Source organism: Dryas octopetala, chromosome 6 (assembly GCF_963921425.1).
Source record: "Dryas octopetala chromosome 6, drDryOcto1.1, whole genome shotgun sequence".
Lineage (NCBI taxonomy): Eukaryota > Viridiplantae > Streptophyta > Magnoliopsida > Rosales > Rosaceae > Dryas > Dryas octopetala.
In genome coordinates, this window is record NC_141371.1 from 492,954 (window position 1) to 514,204 (window position 21,251).

Here is a 21,251-nt window from a genome sequence, read left to right on the forward strand (position 1 = left end):
TTTATTAGAGCCTACACTAAATAATATTCCTTTTCACTACTATTTTTTCACTACTATTTTTAGCCTTTAGATCCTGTTTTTCCTCTAAACTTATTCTTACTTTTTTCATCAAAATATCAACAGAAGGGCCCATCTTATCATGATTATTTATTTTGTGTAAAATAAACTCACGCACTCATCACTCTTGCGTCAACTATGGATGCATTGGTTATTTTATATTATATACCTTTTCTTTTATTATTAAAAGAAAAGAATTTTCAACTATTCTTCTTAATATATCTCTGAAAATTGGAATTTATATGTAAATTGCGACGTCCTTATTTGCTATTTCCGCAAGTAAAAGTAAAAGTGTAAAACCTCCCGATAATCTTTTTTCTTGTTTTGAATGAAATCCATAGTAACAAAATATAGGGACACCAATAAAAGCACAGAATTTAAAACTAAAAAAAGAGAGAAAGAAGATATTGGAAATTACAAAGAAATAAGCTGGAAATAGTAAAAGCGGTTATACGAAGCGGCCCGAGTTTCTGGTATCCGGTTTGGTAAAGATCCTACTCGCACCCTGGAAAACAGGAAGCACTCGCGGTAAATGGCGAGCACGTGTCGAATAAGAAATAGTTTAGGCATTGACGTCGAGCATAAAAGCTAAAGAGGCAATAAGCAAAGTGAAAAGGTAAGGAGCAGTGAGAGCGAGTAGAGGAAATTAGGCAGTCGCGAGGTGGAGATTGTGGGTTGGTCCGTTTATTTCCAAAACGCGGGTGAAAAAGCTGTCTGGTTGAGAGATGGTTGGTTTTTATTCCTCTCCTCATTTGTGGAGAGGAGAACACAGCGCTCGCTCTCTCTCCTTTTGCTCCTCTCATCAAAACTCCCAAACAACTTTTTCTCTCTCTAAAAACTGTTATTCTTGTTGGGCTCTGTTTTCGTTTGGTCTGGTTCGGTTTGATTTAGATAGTGAAATTGTGTTGGATCGTTGAGGAGGGGATTTGGCTAGAGTGACAGGTAGGTGTTGGGTGCGTGTGTGGGTGTGGTGGGGAGGGTGAGTGAATGAATGTATGGGAATTCCGGCGAGGCTTGCTAGAGTGACGGCGTGGTGGTGGTGACTGACTGACTGGCTGGCGACTGGAGCCGCATGGACTTCGATGCCGGAATTCCCATGTCCCGTGTTGCTGCTCCGCCCGTGACCGACGCTCCCTCACTGTCACCCTCCTTGACCCAAGGTCTCTTCACTCTTATATACAATACATATACAGTTATACACATTTTCTCTGTTTCTCATTGTTTTCTCTGTTTCTGTTTTTCTTGTTGGCATTGTTTTCCTGTTTCTCAATCATCATGGCCGCCTCCTTCATGTGAATTGTCCCTTTTGCCCTTCCCTTTACACAATTCAGTTATGATCAATGCTTCCAATCTCATTCAATTTTGTCAACTTCGATTCCCAGCACTTGAATTTGCTTGCTACTCTTTTGATCTGTCACCAAAACCATTTTCTTTCCATTTTCAACTTTTTATTTTGTTTCCCAATTGATTCTCAAATGTAGTTATTTTTATTTGATTTCGATTTTTTTGTTATGCGGTTATGCTGCTTCCGTGTTTTGAGTGTTTCTATGGTCCTCTTGCTTGCTATGTATAGAATTTGGAGTAGTCAATAATGGAAGGTTCAGCTGTTGCGTGTAATTCATATATGGTAAGTTTATAGGACAAAGATTAAAGAGAGGGATTACAAGGATCGTGATCACAAAAGCAATTTAGATGACAAAAGCAATTCTGTGCCATTCGTATCTTAAGAGGAATAAGAGAAAGAATATAAAATGCCGCCTGAATAAATCTTTTTTCCTTTTAAGCTTTTTAGATAATCTCTGTCGTTGCATTTCCTGAATATATAGGCTTTGGCAAGGTTTTTTAAGCTGCAAGCAGTGAATTTAAGTACAGGTTCAAGGCACAATTTCTTTACTTAGTTGTATTTTAAGGTAAGTGACTAGGAATAGAATGTGGAGGAAATGAGCTCTTGAAAATATATCTTTTATTTGATTTTTGATAACGTTGTATGATACAATGAATAAACTTACTCATATAATGTTATTTCAGATGCAATGTGGCAAATGAATTTGAGATCAAGTGAAACAATGGAACCTGGACCCTATCCTGAGCGGACTGGAGAGCCAGATTGTTCTTATTACATCAGAACAGGCCTTTGTAGATTTGGGGCAACATGTCGCTTTAATCATCCTCCTAACCGGAAGCTGGTATAGTAGCACTGTGTTTGGACAAACTTTTATGAACTTAGGGTCAATGTGATATTTGATATGTCCAACTTGTATTGCTACTTTGTTTAAGGGAGAGAGTGTAGTTCATGTACTACTGTATCTTATTTAGAATCTTTTTCTCTGGAAACTTGGGGATACTTTCATAAGTTGTCAATTGAAATTATATATATAACAAGGTTCTATTTGTTACCAGGCTATTGCCACTGCAAGGATGAAGGGAGAGTTCCCAGAAAGAATTGGACAACCTGAATGTCAGGCATGTGTTTGTGTGGAAGTTTGTTGTTGTGACATAGTAATGTATTTTTAAATCCTATTGAGCCTTGTGTGATGGAATCTTTATTTTCTCATTTCTTGTAAATTTTGGGTTTGACATACTAATAATATTGGTTGAACTGCCCTCCAGTACTACCTGAAGACAGGAACTTGCAAGTTTGGAGCGACATGCAAGTTTCATCATCCTAGAGAAAAGGCAGGGATCGCTGGAAGAGTTGCCTTAAATATCTTAGGCTATCCACTTCGACCGGTTCGATTTTCTGTTTTCCTCTCACTCATTATGAGTTTGACACAAGTCCCAAATTGGTCTTTTCCATTTCCATCTCTTTTTGTTCTTTGCTTTACTTGAATGTTTACTACTTAATTAGGTTATTTGTGGCATATGGACAGATAGGGAACTAAAAATAGACTGATGTATGACTCATAAATATGCTTCTTAAAAAAAAAATCATTATTATATTTGAATTTATTACTAAGGGTTCCCCCTTCATTCTCTATAATCGAATTTAAAGCATCTGTGTTGTGATGTATGGAGGCCATGCTGTGTCTATATTACCTGTACTTTTGAACATATGATGCACATTTTCTTATTTTCTTATATGATGCACATTTTCATTTTCTTAGGCATGTTGTAGAGCTGAAAATGTCTCTCGCTTATCTGATTTGGAGATCATTCTTCTGTAGGTGCGTCTGCATCTTATTAAATGATAATTTTTCTTAACTTTTGTCGTTCTTTCTTTTATGCAGAATGAGGTCGAATGTGCTTATTATTTACGAACTGGACAATGCAAGTTTGGAGGCACTTGTAAATTCCACCATCCACAACCTAGTAATATGATGGTTTCATTGCGTGGTTCTCCTGCATATCCTACTGTCCAATCTCCAACTACTCCTGGTCAGCAGTCGTATCCGGGAGGAATTACAAATTGGTCAAGGGCATCTTTTATTCCCAGTCCACGCTGGCAAGGTCCATCAAGTTATGCTCCTCTGATTGTTCCTCAGGGAGTGGTATCAGTTCCAGGATGGGGCGCATACAGTGTAAGCTTTGTTGTACCCTTTAGTGCAAAATGCTATGATGCACTTGTTTTACTTTATGATAGCATGTTAGGGTGCCAATGGAAGCAAATAAATTAGTTTTTGTTTGTCTTTGAATTGATTTAAACTCAGAGCTATATGTGTGTGTGTGTATGAGAGAGAGACAGAGAGAGATTCCTTATTTAGGGGTGTGATAAAGATTAAAGAAATAATCCTTTACTTTATTTTTATTTTGTAAGCCCATTATGAGGTAATTTACCTTATGAGAAGAAAAATAAATTAATTTAGAATTGTCTGCAATTTTTTATTGTTGCACTCTATTTGAGAAGTCTTTATGCAGAAGCCTCTGTGTTTATGTTTGAGAGTATACATGCTCCATGGAACTTGTGACCCCTGAGAAGTATTAACATGCTTATTCGATGGTAATTTTTCCAGGGCCAGCTTGGCTCCATTTCATCTTCAGAGAGCCAGCAGCAAACAGTGGGAAACAGTCAGATCTATGGAACTTCACGCCAAGGTGAACCGGAAAATTCCGGATACCGTTCTGGCTCCATCCCTGTAGGGTTCTATGCATTGCAGAGGGAAAATGTATTTCCTGAGAGACCTGGCCAGCCTGAGTGCCAGTTTTACATGAAGACAGGTGACTGTAAGTTTGGTGCAGTTTGTAGGTTCCATCATCCTAGGGAGAGATTAATTCCTGCTCCAGACTGTGTTTTGAGTCCAATAGGCCTTCCTTTAAGACCGGTGAGTTACTTTTACTGTTGGAAATTGGTTATGAGTATCTTAAACTTTGCAAGTGGTTTTCTCCTTGTTGACTTTGTTTGCTTTGAATTTTTCTTGATTTTATGTTTTTTTTTTCCTTATTGGATATTGGATTCTCTGTACATGCTTCAGGTTTTTTTCTGACAAACAAGTGCTTGTTTAAAATATTATCAAATAAAAGGTGTTATCCCCTATAGTTTGGATGAGAGAGAGTAGAAGCTTTGATTTAAACACAGAGGATTAAGAGTGGGGTAGTGTTTAGAAAACAAGATTTTTTTTCTTATGCTTTTTAACCCATTTTAATCCCAAAAGTATCGTATAGAACAGTCATAAATTGTTTAATTGAAACATTTAAAAGCCTTGGTTTTATCTTTTTATTTTTAGCACTTGTGGTTGAATGGTTGATTTATGCTCAATTATCACAAAAAGATCGAAATTTAGAAGTTTAAACTTGTTATCATTCTTTTGACTTGAGATATAATTCTTTTTTAAAAAAATGTGTGTATTATATCTTTCAATAAGTAGTCTAACTTTAAAGATATGTTACATGATGAACCTGGTGCAATTTTCAACAGGGAGAGCCTTTGTGCATCTTTTATTCTCGTTATGGTATCTGTAAGTTTGGTCCAAGTTGCAAGTTTGACCACCCTATGGGTATCTTCACTTATAATCTCTCTGCATCATCTTCGGCTGATGCTCCAGTCCGACGTTTGTTGGGGTCAACGTCGGGTACCACTTCATTAAATTTGTCATCAGAAGGACTAGTTGAAGCAGGATCAGCAAAGCCTAGGAGACTTTCAATGTCAGAGACCAGGCAGATGCCTTCTGGAGAGGATAATATTGACACAGAGGACTGAAAGCTGCTCGAAAACGAGAGCCATTTACATTAACAATCTTTTGAGGGATAAACAAGAGTTATCTGTAAATTCATCTCCAATTGCTGGAGATTTACAGAAATCATGTCAAGTTGATTATGTCCTGAAATTGCATTCAGCTGACAGACTCAACCTTCTGAATTTCACATTGCTGCATTGTATAAAAATCTGAAAATACTGTCACATTTGGAAAACCAATGTGAACATTCTGTCTGTCCCAAATCCCAATTTTCTGATATTTGTGATTTATTTTTTTCCCCAGTATTATATGTAAAGCATTTTATTTTTGCAAGTTCTAAAGGCCTCAATCCTGGTTTCTGGTGAATCTTCACTGTAGTCACCTAGGTTCGGAATGGCCTCTCCATGGCCATGCTCTCATATAATTGTCATTTTCCCTCCCTGTTGTTCATCCTCTTATGCTTACAACTAAAACTACTTTTACCTTGCATCTCAGGAGTCTTTTGCCCTCGTTAGTTCTTGTTGCAAAAATCCATTAGTGTCTTGAAAATTGTTTGAATACAACTATACTATGAAATGTATCTATCTCCTGCATTATATGCAGAAACGAACTACATGGAAATCATGTGGAAATTGTTTGTGTGGAAATCATTTTCTGAAATGTGTTTTCAAATTGTTGTTGTGTAGAAACGAAGTCATTGTCTAGAGAATGGTTTTGATTAGTATACTCTCTCGCAACACTTTCTTTCACTACTCTTCATAGTCTTTACATTCTCTATAGGCAACCATAATTACTGTTCACCACCAAAAAGAAGTATTGAAAAATGGTTATGGTGGGGTAATGCTCAAACTCACAACACTAATATGCAACCACCATCTCCCTTCTCCCCAATTGTTGCTATTACCTGGATCGCTGTTGTCATTATCTTCACTACATTCATTGTTGTGTTGTGACCATGAACACTTTGGCTGTAGTCCTTGTTCTTTTTTTCATCGTCAATTATAATGTATGGCTCGAACAATTTTTAGTCTTTAAAGTTTTTTTTTTTTTTTGTTGGGTCAAGTTAAGTCTTTTAATCTTGGTCATGGAAAATATTGGAAAAGGCAGAACCTATGAAGAAGTCAGAAACAAATGGAGGCTCTCTATAGTCGTATAATTAAGGGTCTATTAAGATTGAAAAATGTAAATTGCAGTTTCCAAATGTTACATTCCTCCCTCCCAGTCCCACCTCGGATCCATTGCAAAATGAGAATCCTATCAACTATCAACAGAGCCTCTTATTGCCACGTGGCATAAAACCTCCGAATTTACAAGAGAGCTCAAAATCGTAGACATAATACCACTCCACGTACTGTATTTTTCTCTCACCACCAGCACAGCGGCAGAGCTCAAAACAAAACCCATTAAAAAAACATTTCTTACACTTTTCCTCCGTCAAGGGCATAACATTGTTGAGAAAGGGCTTTTAACGAACCAGCAGACGAGACGATTTACTTGGGTAAAACTGATTTTCTTTCGCAACTTTACCCTTTTATTTATTGTCATTCATAGGCCTGTTTCTTGTCCATCTGGTGTGATTCCCGAGAGGGTCTTCGGTGGGGCGTGCCCCAGCGGCAGCTCTCACATGAGGTGGGATCCACATAGATTAATGCGTGATTCCCAGCAGGTATAGTTTCGACAGTATCAACTCCAGCAGACTTACCACTGGGGTTTGGTAGATTTCTGGGTTAGGAAGGTTCATCTTTTTCAATATAGTTTGTTCTGTATCAACCCAGGAGCAAGCTTTTTTCTTTGGTGAGGATCCCCAGCAGGCATGTCTCTCTCATCCTCGTCCATATCAACATGTTTTAGGCCATCACCAGGCTCATAATTCAGTTCATGATTCTCATATGCATTAAGCAGTTTCCCATCATCCTCATCCAAACCAACATGATTTAGGCCATCACCAGGTTTATTGCTCTCAAATGCATTAAGCAGTTCCCTATACCGATCAAGACATTTGGATGGGGTCCTATGCTTAAAAGCCCTGGAAACAGTATGAATATAAGCACTTGTAGGAAGTTGACAATCCCTCCTAGCAAATTGAAGAAGCCTCCAATCCTCTGTTCGAGACCACTTAGCCTACAAGAATCAGTTTATTGAATCAATAAAAACCAAATGGAAAAAGAAATGTGTAAAGTGGCATGAGGAAGGGAAAGCCATTACGAAGTATCAACACTTAGAAGGCTTCAGCTTTCTCATTCTGTGAAAAGGGGCAAGCTTCCTGGCCTCTTCAATGTGTTTCTCCCTAGCCTTCCTTTTGGCCTTCTTGCGCCTAGTGTTGGCTAAACGAGCTCATGACTCAAAAAGCATATCCTTCCCGTCGTCATCCATATCAACAAGATTCAGGTGATTAGGCCTCAAGCCAACACCAAGCGGTTTCCCATACCGTTAAAGGCATTGAGATGTGGTATAACTGAGAATTGAGGCTATTGACCTCCAATTTGTAGCATGAGCTTAGCGAGACAAACGAGTTTCACATCCTCATTCCTACCCTATGTAGTCTACAAGATTGATCTCGTCACTCTTTATTCGCAAATCGATCAAGCAGTGCAAAGCTAGATGGTATGAGTGGCTTCATCCCTTCGCCAAAGAGGTACTCTGAAACTGAAATTGAGGGTTCGATAAGAAATTCAATGTTTGGTACACAACTTAGAAGCAGTATGTCAACAAAGAAATTCTTCTTGTAGACTACATGGGGTAGGAATGAGGATGCAAAACTCGTTGGTCTTGCTAAGCTCATGCCTACAAATTGGAGGTCAATAGCCTCAATTCTCGATTACACCATATCCCAATGCCTTGAACAGTATGGAAAACTGCTTGGTGATGGCCCGAGGCATGATCGCCTGAATCTTGCTGATATGGATAACAATGAGAAGGATATGTTTTTCGAGTCATGAGCTCGTTTAGCCAACACTAGGTGCAAGAAGGCCAAAAGGAAGGCTAGGGAGAAACACATTGAAGAGGCCAGGAAGCTTGCCACTTTACACAAAATGAGAAAGTTGAAGCCTTCTAAGTGTCGATACTTCGTAATGGCTTTTCCTTCCTCATGTCACTTTACACGTTTCTTTTTCCATTTGGTTTTTACTGATTCAATAACCTGATTCTTGTAGGCTAAGTGGTCTCGAACAAAGGATTGGAGGCTTCTTCAATTTGCTAGGAAGATTAGGAGGGATTGTCAACTTCCTGCAAGTGCTTATATTCGTATTGTTTCCAGAGCTTTTAAGCATAGGACCTCATCCAAATGCCTTGATCGGTATGGGGAACTGCTTAATGCATATGAGAATCATGAACCAAATTATGAGCCTGGTGATGGCCTAAAACCTGTTGATATGGACGAGGATGAGAGAGACATGTCTGCTGGGAGTCTCACCAAAGAAAAAAGCTTGCTCCTGGTTTTGATACAGAACAAACTATACTGAAAAAGATGAACCTTCCTTAACCCACAAATCTACCAAACCCCGGTGGTAAGTCTGCTGGAGTTGGTACTGTCGAAACTATACCTGCTGGGAGTCCACACCAAAGTAAAAAGTCTACTGCTGGGGTTAAAACAGACCAAACTCTAGTGCAAAAGATGAACCTTCCCAAACCCAGAAACAGGAACACGGTTTCCCTTAGAGGTGAGCAGGGCATTAATGTTAGCCCCGACATTCATGGAGCTGCTGATTTGAACAAGCAGTGGAGTGAGATGACAGGAGCGCGCAATCTGGTTTCAGCTACCAAACACAATTTGGTTTCAGCTACCAAACCCCAGTGGTAAGTCTGCTGGAGTTGATACTGACGAAACTATACCTGCTAGGAGTCCACACCAAAGAGAAAAGCCTGCTGCTGGGGTTGATACAGACCAAACTCTAGTGCAAAAGATGAACCTTCCCAAACCCAGAAACAGGAACATAGTTTCCCTGAGAGGTGAGCTGATCATAAATGTTAGCAATGACATTCCTCATGGAGCTAATAATCTGAATAAGGACTGGAGTGGGATTAAAGGAGTGAAATTGGGTTTCAGAAATCTACTAAACCTCAGTGGTAAATCTGCTGCAGATGATACTGATGAAACTATACTGCCAGTTAGGAAGAAGCCAAAGCTGAGCCTTCCTGAACCCAAGAACAACATTCCTCGTGAAGCTGCTGATCCGAATCAGGTGATGGTCTTAGATTGCAGTCCTTCTGATTTCTGATAGATAGATACATAGATTGTGGAGTCTGTTTGCTTTGTCTTCGTTCAGTTTTGTCTCTGGCTTCCACGTATCATATGTTTGGGGCCTTTCTTTATCTGGGCCTTCAGCTCTTTCTGGGCTGCTGTTTGTTCTGTTTGTTTTGGGCTTTAATGAATGGAGAAATTATCAAATGTGATGGTAATATGACCGTGTCATACTCAGTGCTCACATAGCCTAATCTTATTAATCGAAGCAAATTATAATACAATACATCATAATTAGAACTGAGATTCTATGTTTTTTCTTGTTCATATAAATTCAAGTGTTATAAATATATAGATGTGCCAAAAACAAATTTGATTTAGTGGACCTCATCTAGTCCTCTTTTGTACTTGAAAGTAGTCTTGAATTTAAAGTTCATGGACAACAACTATTACTATATATATATATATATATATATACACACATGTAACCATACCCACATCCAAAAAAAGTTACAAATTCATTAATATATAAATTTCAAGCTATTAAACTTAATGATTATACACAAATTTTAAACTTAATGATTGGACACAAATTTTAATTTGGGATCATATCACGTAGCGTTACAATGACACACAATAATTTGTATATTTTCAAACACATTTACCCAAAGATTGAAACTTTAAAGGCTACATATGATCATACAAAATAAAGGCTATATATGATAGATGCCTTCTACATACTTAGGATATTAGGATTTTAGCCCTTAAATTTTTTATAGAGTTTAACACCATTACTTTTATATTAGAATTAGGTAGATTTTAGACTTACGGATGGAAGTTTCAATTGGTGATGAACTAATGATCGACTTTTAATTGTGTGTATAATTGTGAGTATAATAGAGTGCATGTTGAAAGGCGGATAAACCAGCTGAGTTTGTGCTTCATTAAAAATTTATGTAAATCCATCTGGCACAAAAATTGAATAATCAAATCACTTTGTTGCTCTGAACATAATCTATGGTAGCAGTTGGTGTGGCCCACCAGGGAAGCACAAACGGGAAGACGTGTATCCATGGCCAAGTGCCATCAGTAAATGAACTCTTTCTAGCTATCTTTAAGCTTCTTGTTGGAATGTTGCAGGTGACAATGTGTCCACCTATATCTAGATACAAGATATTCTCATCATTTGGGTCCAAAGCTAGCACGCAAATCTTGTCTTGCTTCTTTACCCATCGGGTGATCAACGCATCATCATCATCATCATCTTCCACAACCATTTGGTTCAGGGAAACCTTGTGTATCAAACACCATTTATATTTATTGCTTCCTTCCACTACTACATCTTCTTTCAACTCCCAAATACATAAACTGATTCGCGGATCATGATCATTCATGTGAAACAATTGGCGGCACATCCGCAGACTCCCACGGTAAACACCTATACATAATTCAATTGTTTCATAGTTTGCAAGCTCATCAAATTCAATGAAATGACACGGATTCGGATGATCCGGATCCAACCCCATACCGCTGCCCCCATGACCCGGCCAATACAACATTCCATTGTAAGCAACGCCTGCACGGCTGAAAGAGAAAAAGAAACTCCTACTTTTTGGTAGGCATGATAAAACTGATTCTCTCCATTTACCTGTTTCAGAAGAGAACATCTCCACATTGAATTCGAACGATTTCTTATTTTCAAATGCAATAATTCGTACCACCTTAAAGCTTATACTATTACTACTATTTTGCTTGTTAGAGAGATTGCAGATGAATCCAACTTGTACCACCCTGTGGCATCGAGGGGTGGGAGGAAGAGCAACCCATTGACTGGTGTATGGATTGCAGATGTAGTAACGACGTTGATAAAACCTGGTTGGACAGCACAGAACCAAGTCATTGTAAGTTGCTACAACAAAATGACAAATGGCTCTTGTTTGTCTTGAAAAGGAGGGAGCAAACCCAGAGTCAGAGATAGCCAGCAGCCTACACTATGAGTTAACCAGCTGCCTACAGTTTTGAGCTCTTCCGTTGTGCGGTTGGTAGCTGATGTAACCAAGAACATCAGATGAATCATGGGGTTTTGCTTTTCATATGGAAAGAGGCCTAAAAAATAAGGAACAGAGATGAGTGTGGACCAATGTTTAGACACACACTTGCATTGAACCGCGGATCTATATGGAAGTCGACACAGGATTTTAACCAATACGGTGTCAGGAAGATCATCAAGATTCATCACTAATTTTGATGATCTTTCTAAGTAACCATCATGAGCAGTATCACCACCTCCCATGACGCACAATTTGGAAGTAATTAGGATCTTGATATATTGTAGAATCAGTAGAATATATAGGAAACTACAAAACCCCAATACAACTAGGAAATCCAATTAATTCAACTAAAACGGAAAGTAAATCTTGGAACGAATCAGATTCAAATAGGAAAACTACGAATCCCATAATTAATTGGAATACGAAACTAGTTCTGATTAAGTAATTACAATCATTACGTGTTGTTAGTTTTTTGGTCTATTGGGGGTTGGAGTCTTCAGAAGTACGTCAAACAAATTAACATTAGTAAACGCCTTCCGATCTTCCATATAGCTAGTTCCTAGTTGTTTTATATATGAGGAGGCCATTACCAGGTGTTGGTTCAACACTTCAACCCAAGTAAGCGTGTTATTGCCAACTGATCTCTAGGTTCAAACCTCGATGTAGTAATAGAAGATAAGTAAGGGTATTATTGAAAATTTAAACAATTTTTTATTCTTTTTAGTGCACAAATTTTTTTTTAAAATTATAAGGGAAAGGACCGAAGGGTAGGGTTCGAACCGTGTGTGAGGGAGAGAGCGGCGAAGAACTTTTGTCCTCGGCCAACTAGTTTAACTCAAATTCACTTTTAGTGCACAAATTTAAACATTAGAATATGAATACAAATTATTTACTATTTATTTTATTTTAAGGGAAAATAAAATTCCAAATGTTATATTTGTATATTACCATCCCACCCCCTATTGCCTTAAGGGGAAAAAATAAAAGAAAATAGTTTCCAGCCCTAATCAATGTACTGCATCAACCCACCTCTTATTGCCATGCCACGTGGCAGAAAGCCTCCGGAATTTACAAGAGAGGTGTGGACACTGTAGTGCTTCACATAATGGCATTCACCACAGTGGACATAACACGGTTAACACCACTGTAGTCTACTAGTCTGTAGTTCAACAAACTCCTCCCAAACCCAAAACCACTCTCTTCATTTCACACTTCATTTGATCCTCCAACCCCCAAAAGCCAAAATATGCAAAACCCATTTGTGAACCTCTCAATTTAACCCCACCTAAGCAGCTCAAAACGCATTAAAATCATTTATGATATACCAAATCAAGGCCTTTAAAGAAAAAGATCAAGACCCACTTCACAGCTCACACTCTCTCCAAATTCCCGCAAACTTTTGTCACACAAAACTCAGACCAAAGTATTACTCCCACCTCAAGAAGCCATGATGCCTGCTTATGGGGTCATCTTCTCTCTCATATTGATACTCTTTTTGGCTACTGTGATCACTAGCAGTGAAGCAAGCTTAACCCATGTGAGTGTTTCTCTTCAAGTACCTATCTTTCTTTCATAGATCTCTGTACTTTTCTTTTTTGTCAAACTGGTCATGTTTATTTCTGGGTATGCTGTGGATTGAAATGTATGTGTATTGTTGTGAGGCCAATGGGTCTGCGGCGGTGGCGGCGACAGAGAAGGACAAGGTGGAGCCGCTGGTGCCACTAATAGAAGCTGGAAAGATGAAGACTTTGGTGATGAATGAGACTAGAAGGAAGTTGGGTAGCTTTCAGATTTGTGCTTTGTGTACTTGTTGTGGAGGTGCTAAAGGACTTTGCTTGCCTTCTCCTTGTTGCTATGCCATCAATTGCAACATTCCCAACAGGCCTTTTGGCTTCTGTTCTTTCACTCCCAAGACCTGTAATTGCTTTGGATGCCATATCTAACTCTCTCTATATTTTACAATTTATTATTATTTATATTGTTTAATTTGGGGTAATCTTGATTTTGTTGGGAGTCTGGATGGAAAGAATATCTGTTCTTGATTTGTTTGTTTATAAGTTCTGAAATTTATATTTTTATTAGCTGGGGGGAGGGGTTGAGCTATTTCCAGGTTAGCCTTTTGCTCTCTCTAGTGGGATTTTGTGCATTATTTTTGCTGAAATAAGCAATGCCTGAAGATAGCACATTGCCAGGATTAGCATAATTTGTGAGGTATTTGAGGAAACATTGTCCTTGTTAATGGAGCTGTTGGGGCTTCTATATTTTCATTGACTTTTCAAAGAATATATTAATGTAAGTGCTCAGTAGAGCTGCTGTGACACTCATGACAAGGATTAAGATTCAAGTTCTCTATTACTTTAGTCTTGTTCTATTACATGTGCAATTATTAATTTGTACTAGTGGGAGGTATATATATTGAACTAGATGGGGGGTTTTATTTTATTAACTGAAAATGGTTACTTATTGTTGCCACTAATGTTTTTGCTGCTTCCACTACCTTCTTCTCTGATCTTCCATTTGATGTTAGGGGAAAGTGAATTGTTAGATCTGACATGGTTGTTTCGTCTGAAATTTCAAGCATTTCATTGCATAATTATACTTTATAGTTTATGCTACTCCTTGGAAGTGGCTATATCTGCTGCTTGCTATGACTGTAGTGCTTGCATTTCATGTGCGTGTAATGAAAATGTCACAAGGGCATGTTATATTTTATGTCCTGCAAAGTTCTAACAAGAAATTCATAGGTACACCTAAGAACTTCTATCAGGTGTATACAACAAAATCGTCATTTACTGTGAGAGGGGGATTATGTAGGCTCATTACACCAAAGAATTTCAAAGCTCCAATAGATCATGTCGTGAATTGAGTGGTCCCGAGATTTGTTATATGGGGCACCCTAATTGGTATGCAGAGATGCCTTGCCAGCTATTGCATTACCTCAAATAGATGAGATTGCTAATTGTTGGTGGTGGAGAAGCCTTAAATAGAAGGATTTTAATTGTAGGTAGATAAGTTAGTGTGATGATATTAATGCATGTAGGTGTAGCCAACTCTAATATTAAGATAGCTGGAAGTTGGGTAGGGGCAATTAAGCCATAGCCACTGGGTTGCTACAATCGTGACATGGTGTATTAATGCATACTTTATTGCTTGTATATTTCTGGTTTTTTATATGACCCTTGTTGTAGTTAATAGTTATTGTAGAGGGTTAGAGATGAAAGTCTCAATCGACCAAAAGTTTTTTGTTTTGGGTGGAAATTGTATATCTATGGTTGGCTTGTGGGGCTCATGAGTCATAGTCATGAGAATTGAGAGATATATAGTCTTATAGAGATGGCAGTAGGTGGGCTTGTGAATTTGTGTCTTGATAAGAGAGTTTAGGGAATCTCATTGACCTTTGTTTGTGATGACTGTGAATTTGTGATACTGATGACTATAGTCTATAGTAAGTGCCACAACACAAGCCAACAACCCATGTGCTGATGTGCTGCTCAAACAACATATGACAACCTTATTGTAGTCGTTTACATCATGCATTCATGCCCTTAATTTCTTGTGAACTTCTTTGGCTGCTGACTGGTCCTAGTGAGGTCATGTTTAACTGTAGAGTTTCCCATTTCCTAGTGCATATATATATATATTATATATATATTATGTTATGTTTATTTCCTGTAGGCACTCAAGTAAGCAAATCCCTTTTGCTAAAAATGATAAATGATTTTGCTATCATGTTTTGATAGTCTTATAATGGTTGCTTGACTTGTATATTATGCAAAATCATTTACTTAAATGGTCCATATTGAACCAATTGAGACAGGGTATTTAGTATTTACACATATGATGAACCCCAACTAAGTTTTCAAAGGTGGTCCACACTCCACATTACCTGTTGAGTCGTTGACTATATGTGAACCAGTTGTAAAGTTTTTATTACCATGACTTGATGTCAGGTTGACCAAAGTGTCTTCTTGTGTTAATATCTATAACTATAAGTGAGCTGTAACGCCCTATCTCATAATATTGGCTTTCGTTTTCCTTGTCATTTTCCCCATATTCTATATTAAAAATACAGCATCTTCATGTACAAATTAGAATTGAAATAAAAATACGATAAATCTAGTATAAAGAAATTACCCATTAAGGATATGAAAGATTGAAAGACATGGGCAGAAGGATATAAAAGAGATTACAAGACATGTCCTCACTATAAGTATAAAGTAACATTTACATTTCCACTGTGTAAAAGAAAGAACAAAAGTATTCAGGGACCTTCCAGTGTGACATACATGAACGCAATAACTTTCCAACTCAATAGTCAATATAAATCTTGCCTGTTGGCAGCTTTAAAAAAAAAAAAAAAAAAAAAAAGTCAATATAAAGAATACTGAGTTGGTGAGTTGTGCGTTCCTAATGCTCTGCACAGCCCAGGATCTCTGCGAAACTCAACCTTGTCGCCAGTCCCTTACTCCCATCTGGTGCAGTCATGTGTTTACTTTGCAAATGTAAGTTTGATGTATAATGAATGACACAAACTTTACATGAACTTGTGAACTAGAAATAAAGAATCATCCTTCATTCACTGGTACGGATCAATCCAACATTCATCTTCCTTGACAGCTCGTTCCCATTTCCTTCTGAAGATCTTCATTTCGTTGTAGGATTCCCTCCTCACCTACACAAAAATTGATTCTTAGTCAATTACAATTTACAACCCTAATATATTGAAACAAAAGAACTACAATTCCCCAGCAGAAAGGGTATCATATATATATTGTGTCAAGACTTACATCAACTCTATGGTCCTTTGCAGTAGACACATGAGATGATTCCTGCAAAATACAAAGACATTAAATAGTCAGCCTCAGATTGGAATGTAACCATAAATAAGGAGAGAGAATCAAAACTGTTATAGGGAATGGATGAGTGAACAACAAAACAGACACATTGTGGTCTTTTAGCCTTCACTGCTATTGTCATGTACTTCTGCTGATGCAATTGTTTCCTTCTATAGCAAAACCTGATAACGTTCTAATATTTTCTCCTATTTAATATACAAGAATGCCCACAGTGATATAGTGCATGACCAGATGACAAGATCAAATTGAGTGCAGCCTGAGATGAGTGTATAAACTTCAAAAATTGTGATAATTGTAAGAGTAATAGGTTCGATATAGAACTGAGCAAGAGATGGACTGGTAGTGATGTAGCAGGAATCTCAAGAACCTTGAGCTCAACTACATGCCACATTAAGTTCAATGCAAATTATTTCTATATTAACCTCATCTCCATCTGAGCCTCCCAATGTTGGTCGACCATAATGGACTATGTACTCAGCATCCACAACACCAACATTTTTAGTTCGATCACCCTATTAAAAAGGAGAACAAAAGAGCCTGTTTAGGAAAACAAAAGAGCCTGTTTAGGAAATCCTTAGAAAGTATAATAAATGGCATAACAAATACATTAAAGAGCTTGCCTGTGCACAATAGCCAAGCTGCATATCCAGGCCCCAAGCATGAATCAAGTCATTCTGCAAATAACTCAACAACAATAACGTAATTGAGTTAAAGGACCAAGAATTCCAGTCTTTGTCACCATTAGAAATTCACCACAATGTAATAGTACAACTAGTTAGAAACAAAGAAGTATCCTATATATGCAGAAAGAGAAAAAGTCATCTTGAGTTCCAGGACAGTAGAAATGACACACCTGGATCATATACCATACACACCGCCAAGCAACTTGAGAGAAAACAGGAGCCATCACTTCTATCCACCTGCAATGCAGATTTTCAGTTTAGTTTCCTCAACTAAGATGACTTCTACTGCCACGATAGTAAAGAAAGGGAATTTTCTTAAATAGCTCACATAGATAACCATACTTCTTCAGCAATTAAAACAAAATCAATTCCTAAGCTTTAAAGATGAGACAAATAGTTAAAATAAGGTAGTTTAGTTGAAATTTTTTTTTTACCCAGTGCAAGGGGGAGCTGTACTGTTTTGATCACATCCGTTCCCATTGCTATTAGGCTTGTAAGTCCTCCTGCAGAAACAAAAGACCAGGAAAGGTTTAAGAATTAGCCATAAATAATGATATTGGACCTTTCCTTGTTAAATGTTTTTGCATTGTTCACATTTCACAAGAGGCGAAAAAGAAGTTCAGGCAAACTGCTAACAGGGCCCAAGTGGATTAGTTGTCACCTTAAAATTACAAATATTATACTAATAAGGCCAAAATTATAAGAGACCTGTGCGCTATTGATCCTCTCAAACGTGCAGTAATTTGATGATGCACCTCTGACTTGGAATAATCAAGTGCTGGTTGTGATATCTCAAGTCCTTCCCTTTGAACAATGGATATATACCTAAAAGTGTCAAAAAATATGAAGTTTGCACATCTGTCGAATACCATTATAGAGTACCTTAGATGCTAGGCCTTATGCTTTTATTACGATACATTAGTCAATAAAAACAAAGTAACACATGCAAAAGAACTGAGCATGATTTTGGCGCTGTTTCTCTTGTTCTCTTTTTCTTCTTTTCTACTACATCTTCTTTGGGATTAAGTCTCAACATCTTCTTTGGAACTTTTAATTTAATATATGTTCATCTTTGCTAAAAGAGATGCAGTCAGCATACTGTTTAGGGTGGAAATTGTCAACTCCAAGGTCCTCATCCCAGAGAAAAATGTAACTATATTCAGCAACAATATCAGGATGTAAGAAACGCTTGGCGAACCACCTAGGCATCAAGAAAGCCATCACTCAGAAAACACATCTAAATAATGCAACTTCCATTAGAAATGATGTCCGGCGTAGAAGGATAAGACTACTTACCATTTAGTTTGATTAACTGCAGATACATGAATAACAAGATCATTCCATTCAAACTCCTTCCACTCATCAACGATACCATCATAATGGAAAAGCATCACAACAAAACCACTTGACAGAAACTGCAGTATGGTGGGCAAAAATCAATTACACATGCTGCTATGAATAGGAAAATTGATTATTAGAAATTTTTTACCATTGTTTTTTATAGGAATACCTTTTTCACCATTTTACTGACAAGATCTTTTTGCTTTATCCCAACAGCCATTGCAAATAAATTAGTTGAAGAAATTTCTTTTTCCTGGTCCAACAGGTTAACTGAAGGATTTGAACGGATCTGCGTGAAGGATAAGAACCAATAAAATCAATGAGGCAAACATAGAATCCAAAAATCATAGGCTCTAACTATAAGTATTTCCTTAACAAACTGCAGCACTATCACTTCGAGCACAATGCAAAGATACACAATCAGTTGAATGAATTTATTCACTATCTTCACACACAATATTTGAAAGACTCAATAACTATAGAACTTTCAGTGAACACACACACACACACACACATATCATAATTCACAACTAAAGTTCAATTAGATAATAAATTTTTTTTTCCTCACAATTGAAAGGAACACATCAATTGAAGGCTGACGGGACAATCATCACTAATTGGAACTTCCATCCATCATTGCATAAACCTTACCTTTTTAGGAGTCCATAATGGCCGCATTTCCAAATTTGAAGTCTTTGAGACAATACCTTCAGGCAATGCCTCACTCCCATAAGGCCTGTATTGATTCTAAAACAGATAAACAATTACAAGTAATAAGTCCCAACAGCACATTTGATAGGCAAAATGCATAATGAAGGAATTGATTATTTTCATGGAAAATATATATAATGCATAAAACCTGTATTGAATGAAAAACGAACCTTGCATTTGTACATTACATTCTGCAAACTGTTTGTGACTCTCCAAAATGATGGTTTCTGTGCAACAGGACCCAGAATAGTTGTGGTTATCCCAATTATTTAATAGATTAAAATTCCCTTCTTAAAGCCTCAGACTGAGTCATAAAAGTATATAAACCAAATTTTAAACTGCAGATAATGTTCCATTCAAATTTGATAAGGAAAGCAAAATCACAGGATTTTGAGTTATTAAATCGTAAATGTTGATTTAAGATAAGCCATAGGATAATCTAATAGGTGAATATAAGTAAATTGATCAGATATAAACTACATACCAGAATAGAAAGATATAGACAAATCTCTGTGCAATGCAGACAATATAAATTAGATGCCAGAGTAGAAAATGCCATGTCTACCTCTTTGTAATCTGATGCTATGAATGCACTCCCCATGAGAAATAGTAGACATAACAAAGAGGCTGTGGGGAGAAGGCTACAAAACCATGATCTCCCACTTCTCAGATCTGCATGTAACAATACCTGGGAAGAAAAAGGTAGTGAAAAGAAGTCAAAATGATTTAAATGGTTGCATAAAACTCCATAGACATCACAACAAAAGAAAAAAGGGTAATCTTTCCTAAGGAACTGCATCCAAACAAAGACCTATCATTCGATGATTAATAACCAAAACAACATATGAATGGCAGTTTTCACACGAAATACACTTATGGCGGAGAAAGAACCCATATCCACACACAAAAAAAAAAAAAAAAAAGAAGCAAAATTACTAACTTCACATATTAAAACAAAGCAACATTTATTGCAATTTATTAGAAACTCAGCTAGCTATACCAACTGCTTCGATCCCGGGTACTTTTTAATCAATAAACATTACATGACTTCCCCAGCAAGAATTTCAAAAGTACAAAGAATCACCGTATAGACTGAGAAATTAACAAGTAGGATTACTTTCAGGTAGTATGAATCAACAAAATAACCTTTCTTAATGGCACACTTATATGTTTGTGTATGCAATACAAATTAATCCCTAAGGGCATTTGCAACCATATTTCAGCATTTAATTATGCTACAATCAAAAGCAAGAAAGCCATTGCCAAGAAAATAAATAAATGATAAAGATTCTCAATTGTACTAGCAAGCTCCATAGTCCAGTAGGAGTGAAAAAGAGACGATTATATATATGGATAAAATAACACGATTTTGGATATAAAATCGAAAGCACAAATGAAGTTTCAGTATTTCTAAATTCTAATAGACATAAAAATCACAATAAAACAAAAGAAGTTTCAGTAACAAATTACAATTACATTAACATTTAATCAATAACACCAAGAAAAGCATTTGCCCAACGTGTAGACGGTGAATGCATGTATATAGTTAAAGAGGAAGAAGGTGTGCTTACACATTTGCAGGGCTTCATTTTCCATGAAAATCCAGAGAACCCAGAAACAGAAATCATCCAACAAACAATTTCCTTTTTTTAATATTTTTAGCCTTGTTTCCTATTCTTTTGGATGAAACTTGAAAGCTCTTGTTTCCGAGTTTTCCCGGGAAAACAAAATATGTTGCAGAAAAGAGCACGTACGATGATCACGGGAACCCAGAAACACCATTAACAAACATTGTCGAGCAACAACTACAACAGCAGCATTGGGTGAACATAAACATGATCACAACGTCAAACAAATTGGGAAAGAGGGTCGTGTTTATTAAGGCAACCGAATAACACGCTCCTAATATTTAAGAAAATAGTGGGAACTAGTACTACCACGATTCTTGTTCTTCGTTATGGGCTAGGAAAAAAAATAATATATAAAACTCGAATAATAATTAGTGGTAATTGGAAAAAACTAAAAATAGACAATAATGAATTTCATAATGACCCAAATCTGAGTCAAGTCTCAATAGAGATCTTTTTTGTTGTTTTTCTCGTGCTTGAGAGGACAGCACGTTGTCACCGTTACGCGTTTCTTTATCTTCTTCTTTTTATTTTATAAGCTAATAATAAATGTTTTTCCTTTTCTATTTTTAATTTATTATTTTCTAATAAAATGACTGATATTCCTTTTTATAATTTATACTATGGCTTACA

The 21,251-nt window shown here is 37.1% G+C and overlaps 3 protein-coding genes across 8 annotated transcripts; 2 read left to right on the plus strand and 1 right to left on the minus strand.

Moving 5' to 3' along the window:
* The first annotated feature begins 750 nt into the window (after nt 1–750).
* On the plus strand, nt 751–5,501 carry ZFN3 (zinc finger nuclease 3). The gene is made up of 7 exons (XM_086247924.1): nt 751–1,217; nt 2,086–2,243; nt 2,458–2,520; nt 2,668–2,787; nt 3,285–3,575; nt 4,008–4,316; nt 4,910–5,501. Exons 1-7 carry the CDS (start codon nt 1,130–1,132, stop codon nt 5,189–5,191), a joined length of 1,311 nt encoding a protein of 436 aa, XP_086104050.1. The 5' UTR covers nt 751–1,129; the 3' UTR covers nt 5,192–5,501.
* Nucleotides 5,502–12,517: 7,016 nt separating this feature from the next.
* Nucleotides 12,518–13,404, plus strand: LOC147280636 (ubiquitin carboxyl-terminal hydrolase). Its single transcript, XM_086248661.1, has 2 exons — nt 12,518–12,936; nt 13,061–13,404. Exons 1-2 carry the CDS (start codon nt 12,847–12,849, stop codon nt 13,340–13,342), a joined length of 372 nt encoding a protein of 123 aa, XP_086104787.1. The 5' UTR covers nt 12,518–12,846; the 3' UTR covers nt 13,343–13,404.
* A 2,149-nt stretch (nt 13,405–15,553) lies between these two features.
* On the minus strand, nt 15,554–20,994 carry LOC147280637 (uncharacterized). Of its 6 annotated transcripts, none has more exons than XM_086246131.1 (14): nt 20,562–20,992; nt 19,556–19,678; nt 19,161–19,217; nt 18,931–19,026; nt 18,449–18,568; nt 18,235–18,353; nt 18,038–18,139; nt 17,647–17,763; nt 17,373–17,441; nt 17,109–17,175; nt 16,876–16,929; nt 16,678–16,767; nt 16,187–16,228; nt 15,554–16,071 (listed from the first exon to the last, which is right to left on the minus strand). In XM_086246131.1, exons 1-14 carry the CDS (start codon nt 20,616–20,618, stop codon nt 15,976–15,978), a joined length of 1,209 nt encoding a protein of 402 aa, XP_086102257.1. In that variant the 5' UTR covers nt 20,619–20,992; the 3' UTR covers nt 15,554–15,975. The 6 variants fall into 6 exon arrangements, 2 of the variants coding, with proteins under 2 accessions (XP_086102257.1, XP_086102258.1); XR_015122790.1 differs by having other exon boundaries at nt 15,964–16,071; nt 16,187–16,511; nt 20,562–20,994; XR_015122791.1 differs by lacking the exon at nt 15,554–16,071 and adding an exon at nt 16,341–16,511 and having other exon boundaries at nt 16,212–16,228; nt 20,562–20,994.
* Nucleotides 20,995–21,251: the final 257 nt, after the last annotated feature.

What these genes read in the sequence shown, in the direction of transcription:
- ZFN3 (XM_086247924.1), top strand. Translation starts at nt 1,130, where the DNA reads ATGGACTTCGATGCCGGAATTCCCATGTCCCGTGTTGCTGCTCCGCCC. An exon ending in GTCACCCTCCTTGACCCAAG is followed by an intron (nt 1,218 to 2,085) that starts GTCTCTTCACTC and finishes ATGTTATTTCAG; the next exon opens with ATGCAATGTGGCAAATGAAT. An exon ending in TAGGCTATCCACTTCGACCG is followed by an intron (nt 2,788 to 3,284) that starts GTTCGATTTTCT and finishes TCTTTTATGCAG; the next exon opens with AATGAGGTCGAATGTGCTTA.
- LOC147280636 (XM_086248661.1), top strand. Translation starts at nt 12,847, where the DNA reads ATGATGCCTGCTTATGGGGTCATCTTCTCTCTCATATTGATACTCTTT. An exon ending in GTGAAGCAAGCTTAACCCAT is followed by an intron (nt 12,937 to 13,060) that starts GTGAGTGTTTCT and finishes TATTGTTGTGAG; the next exon opens with GCCAATGGGTCTGCGGCGGT.
- LOC147280637 (XM_086246131.1), bottom strand. Translation starts at nt 20,618, where the DNA reads ATGATTTCTGTTTCTGGGTTCTCTGGATTTTCATGGAAAATGAAGCCC. An exon ending in ATGTAATGTACAAATGCAAG is followed by an intron (nt 19,027 to 19,160) that starts GTTCGTTTTTCA and finishes TATCTGTTTTAG; the next exon opens with AATCAATACAGGCCTTATGG. An exon ending in GACAATTTCCACCCTAAACA is followed by an intron (nt 17,764 to 18,037) that starts GTATGCTGACTG and finishes TGACACTTTTAG; the next exon opens with GTATATATCCATTGTTCAAA.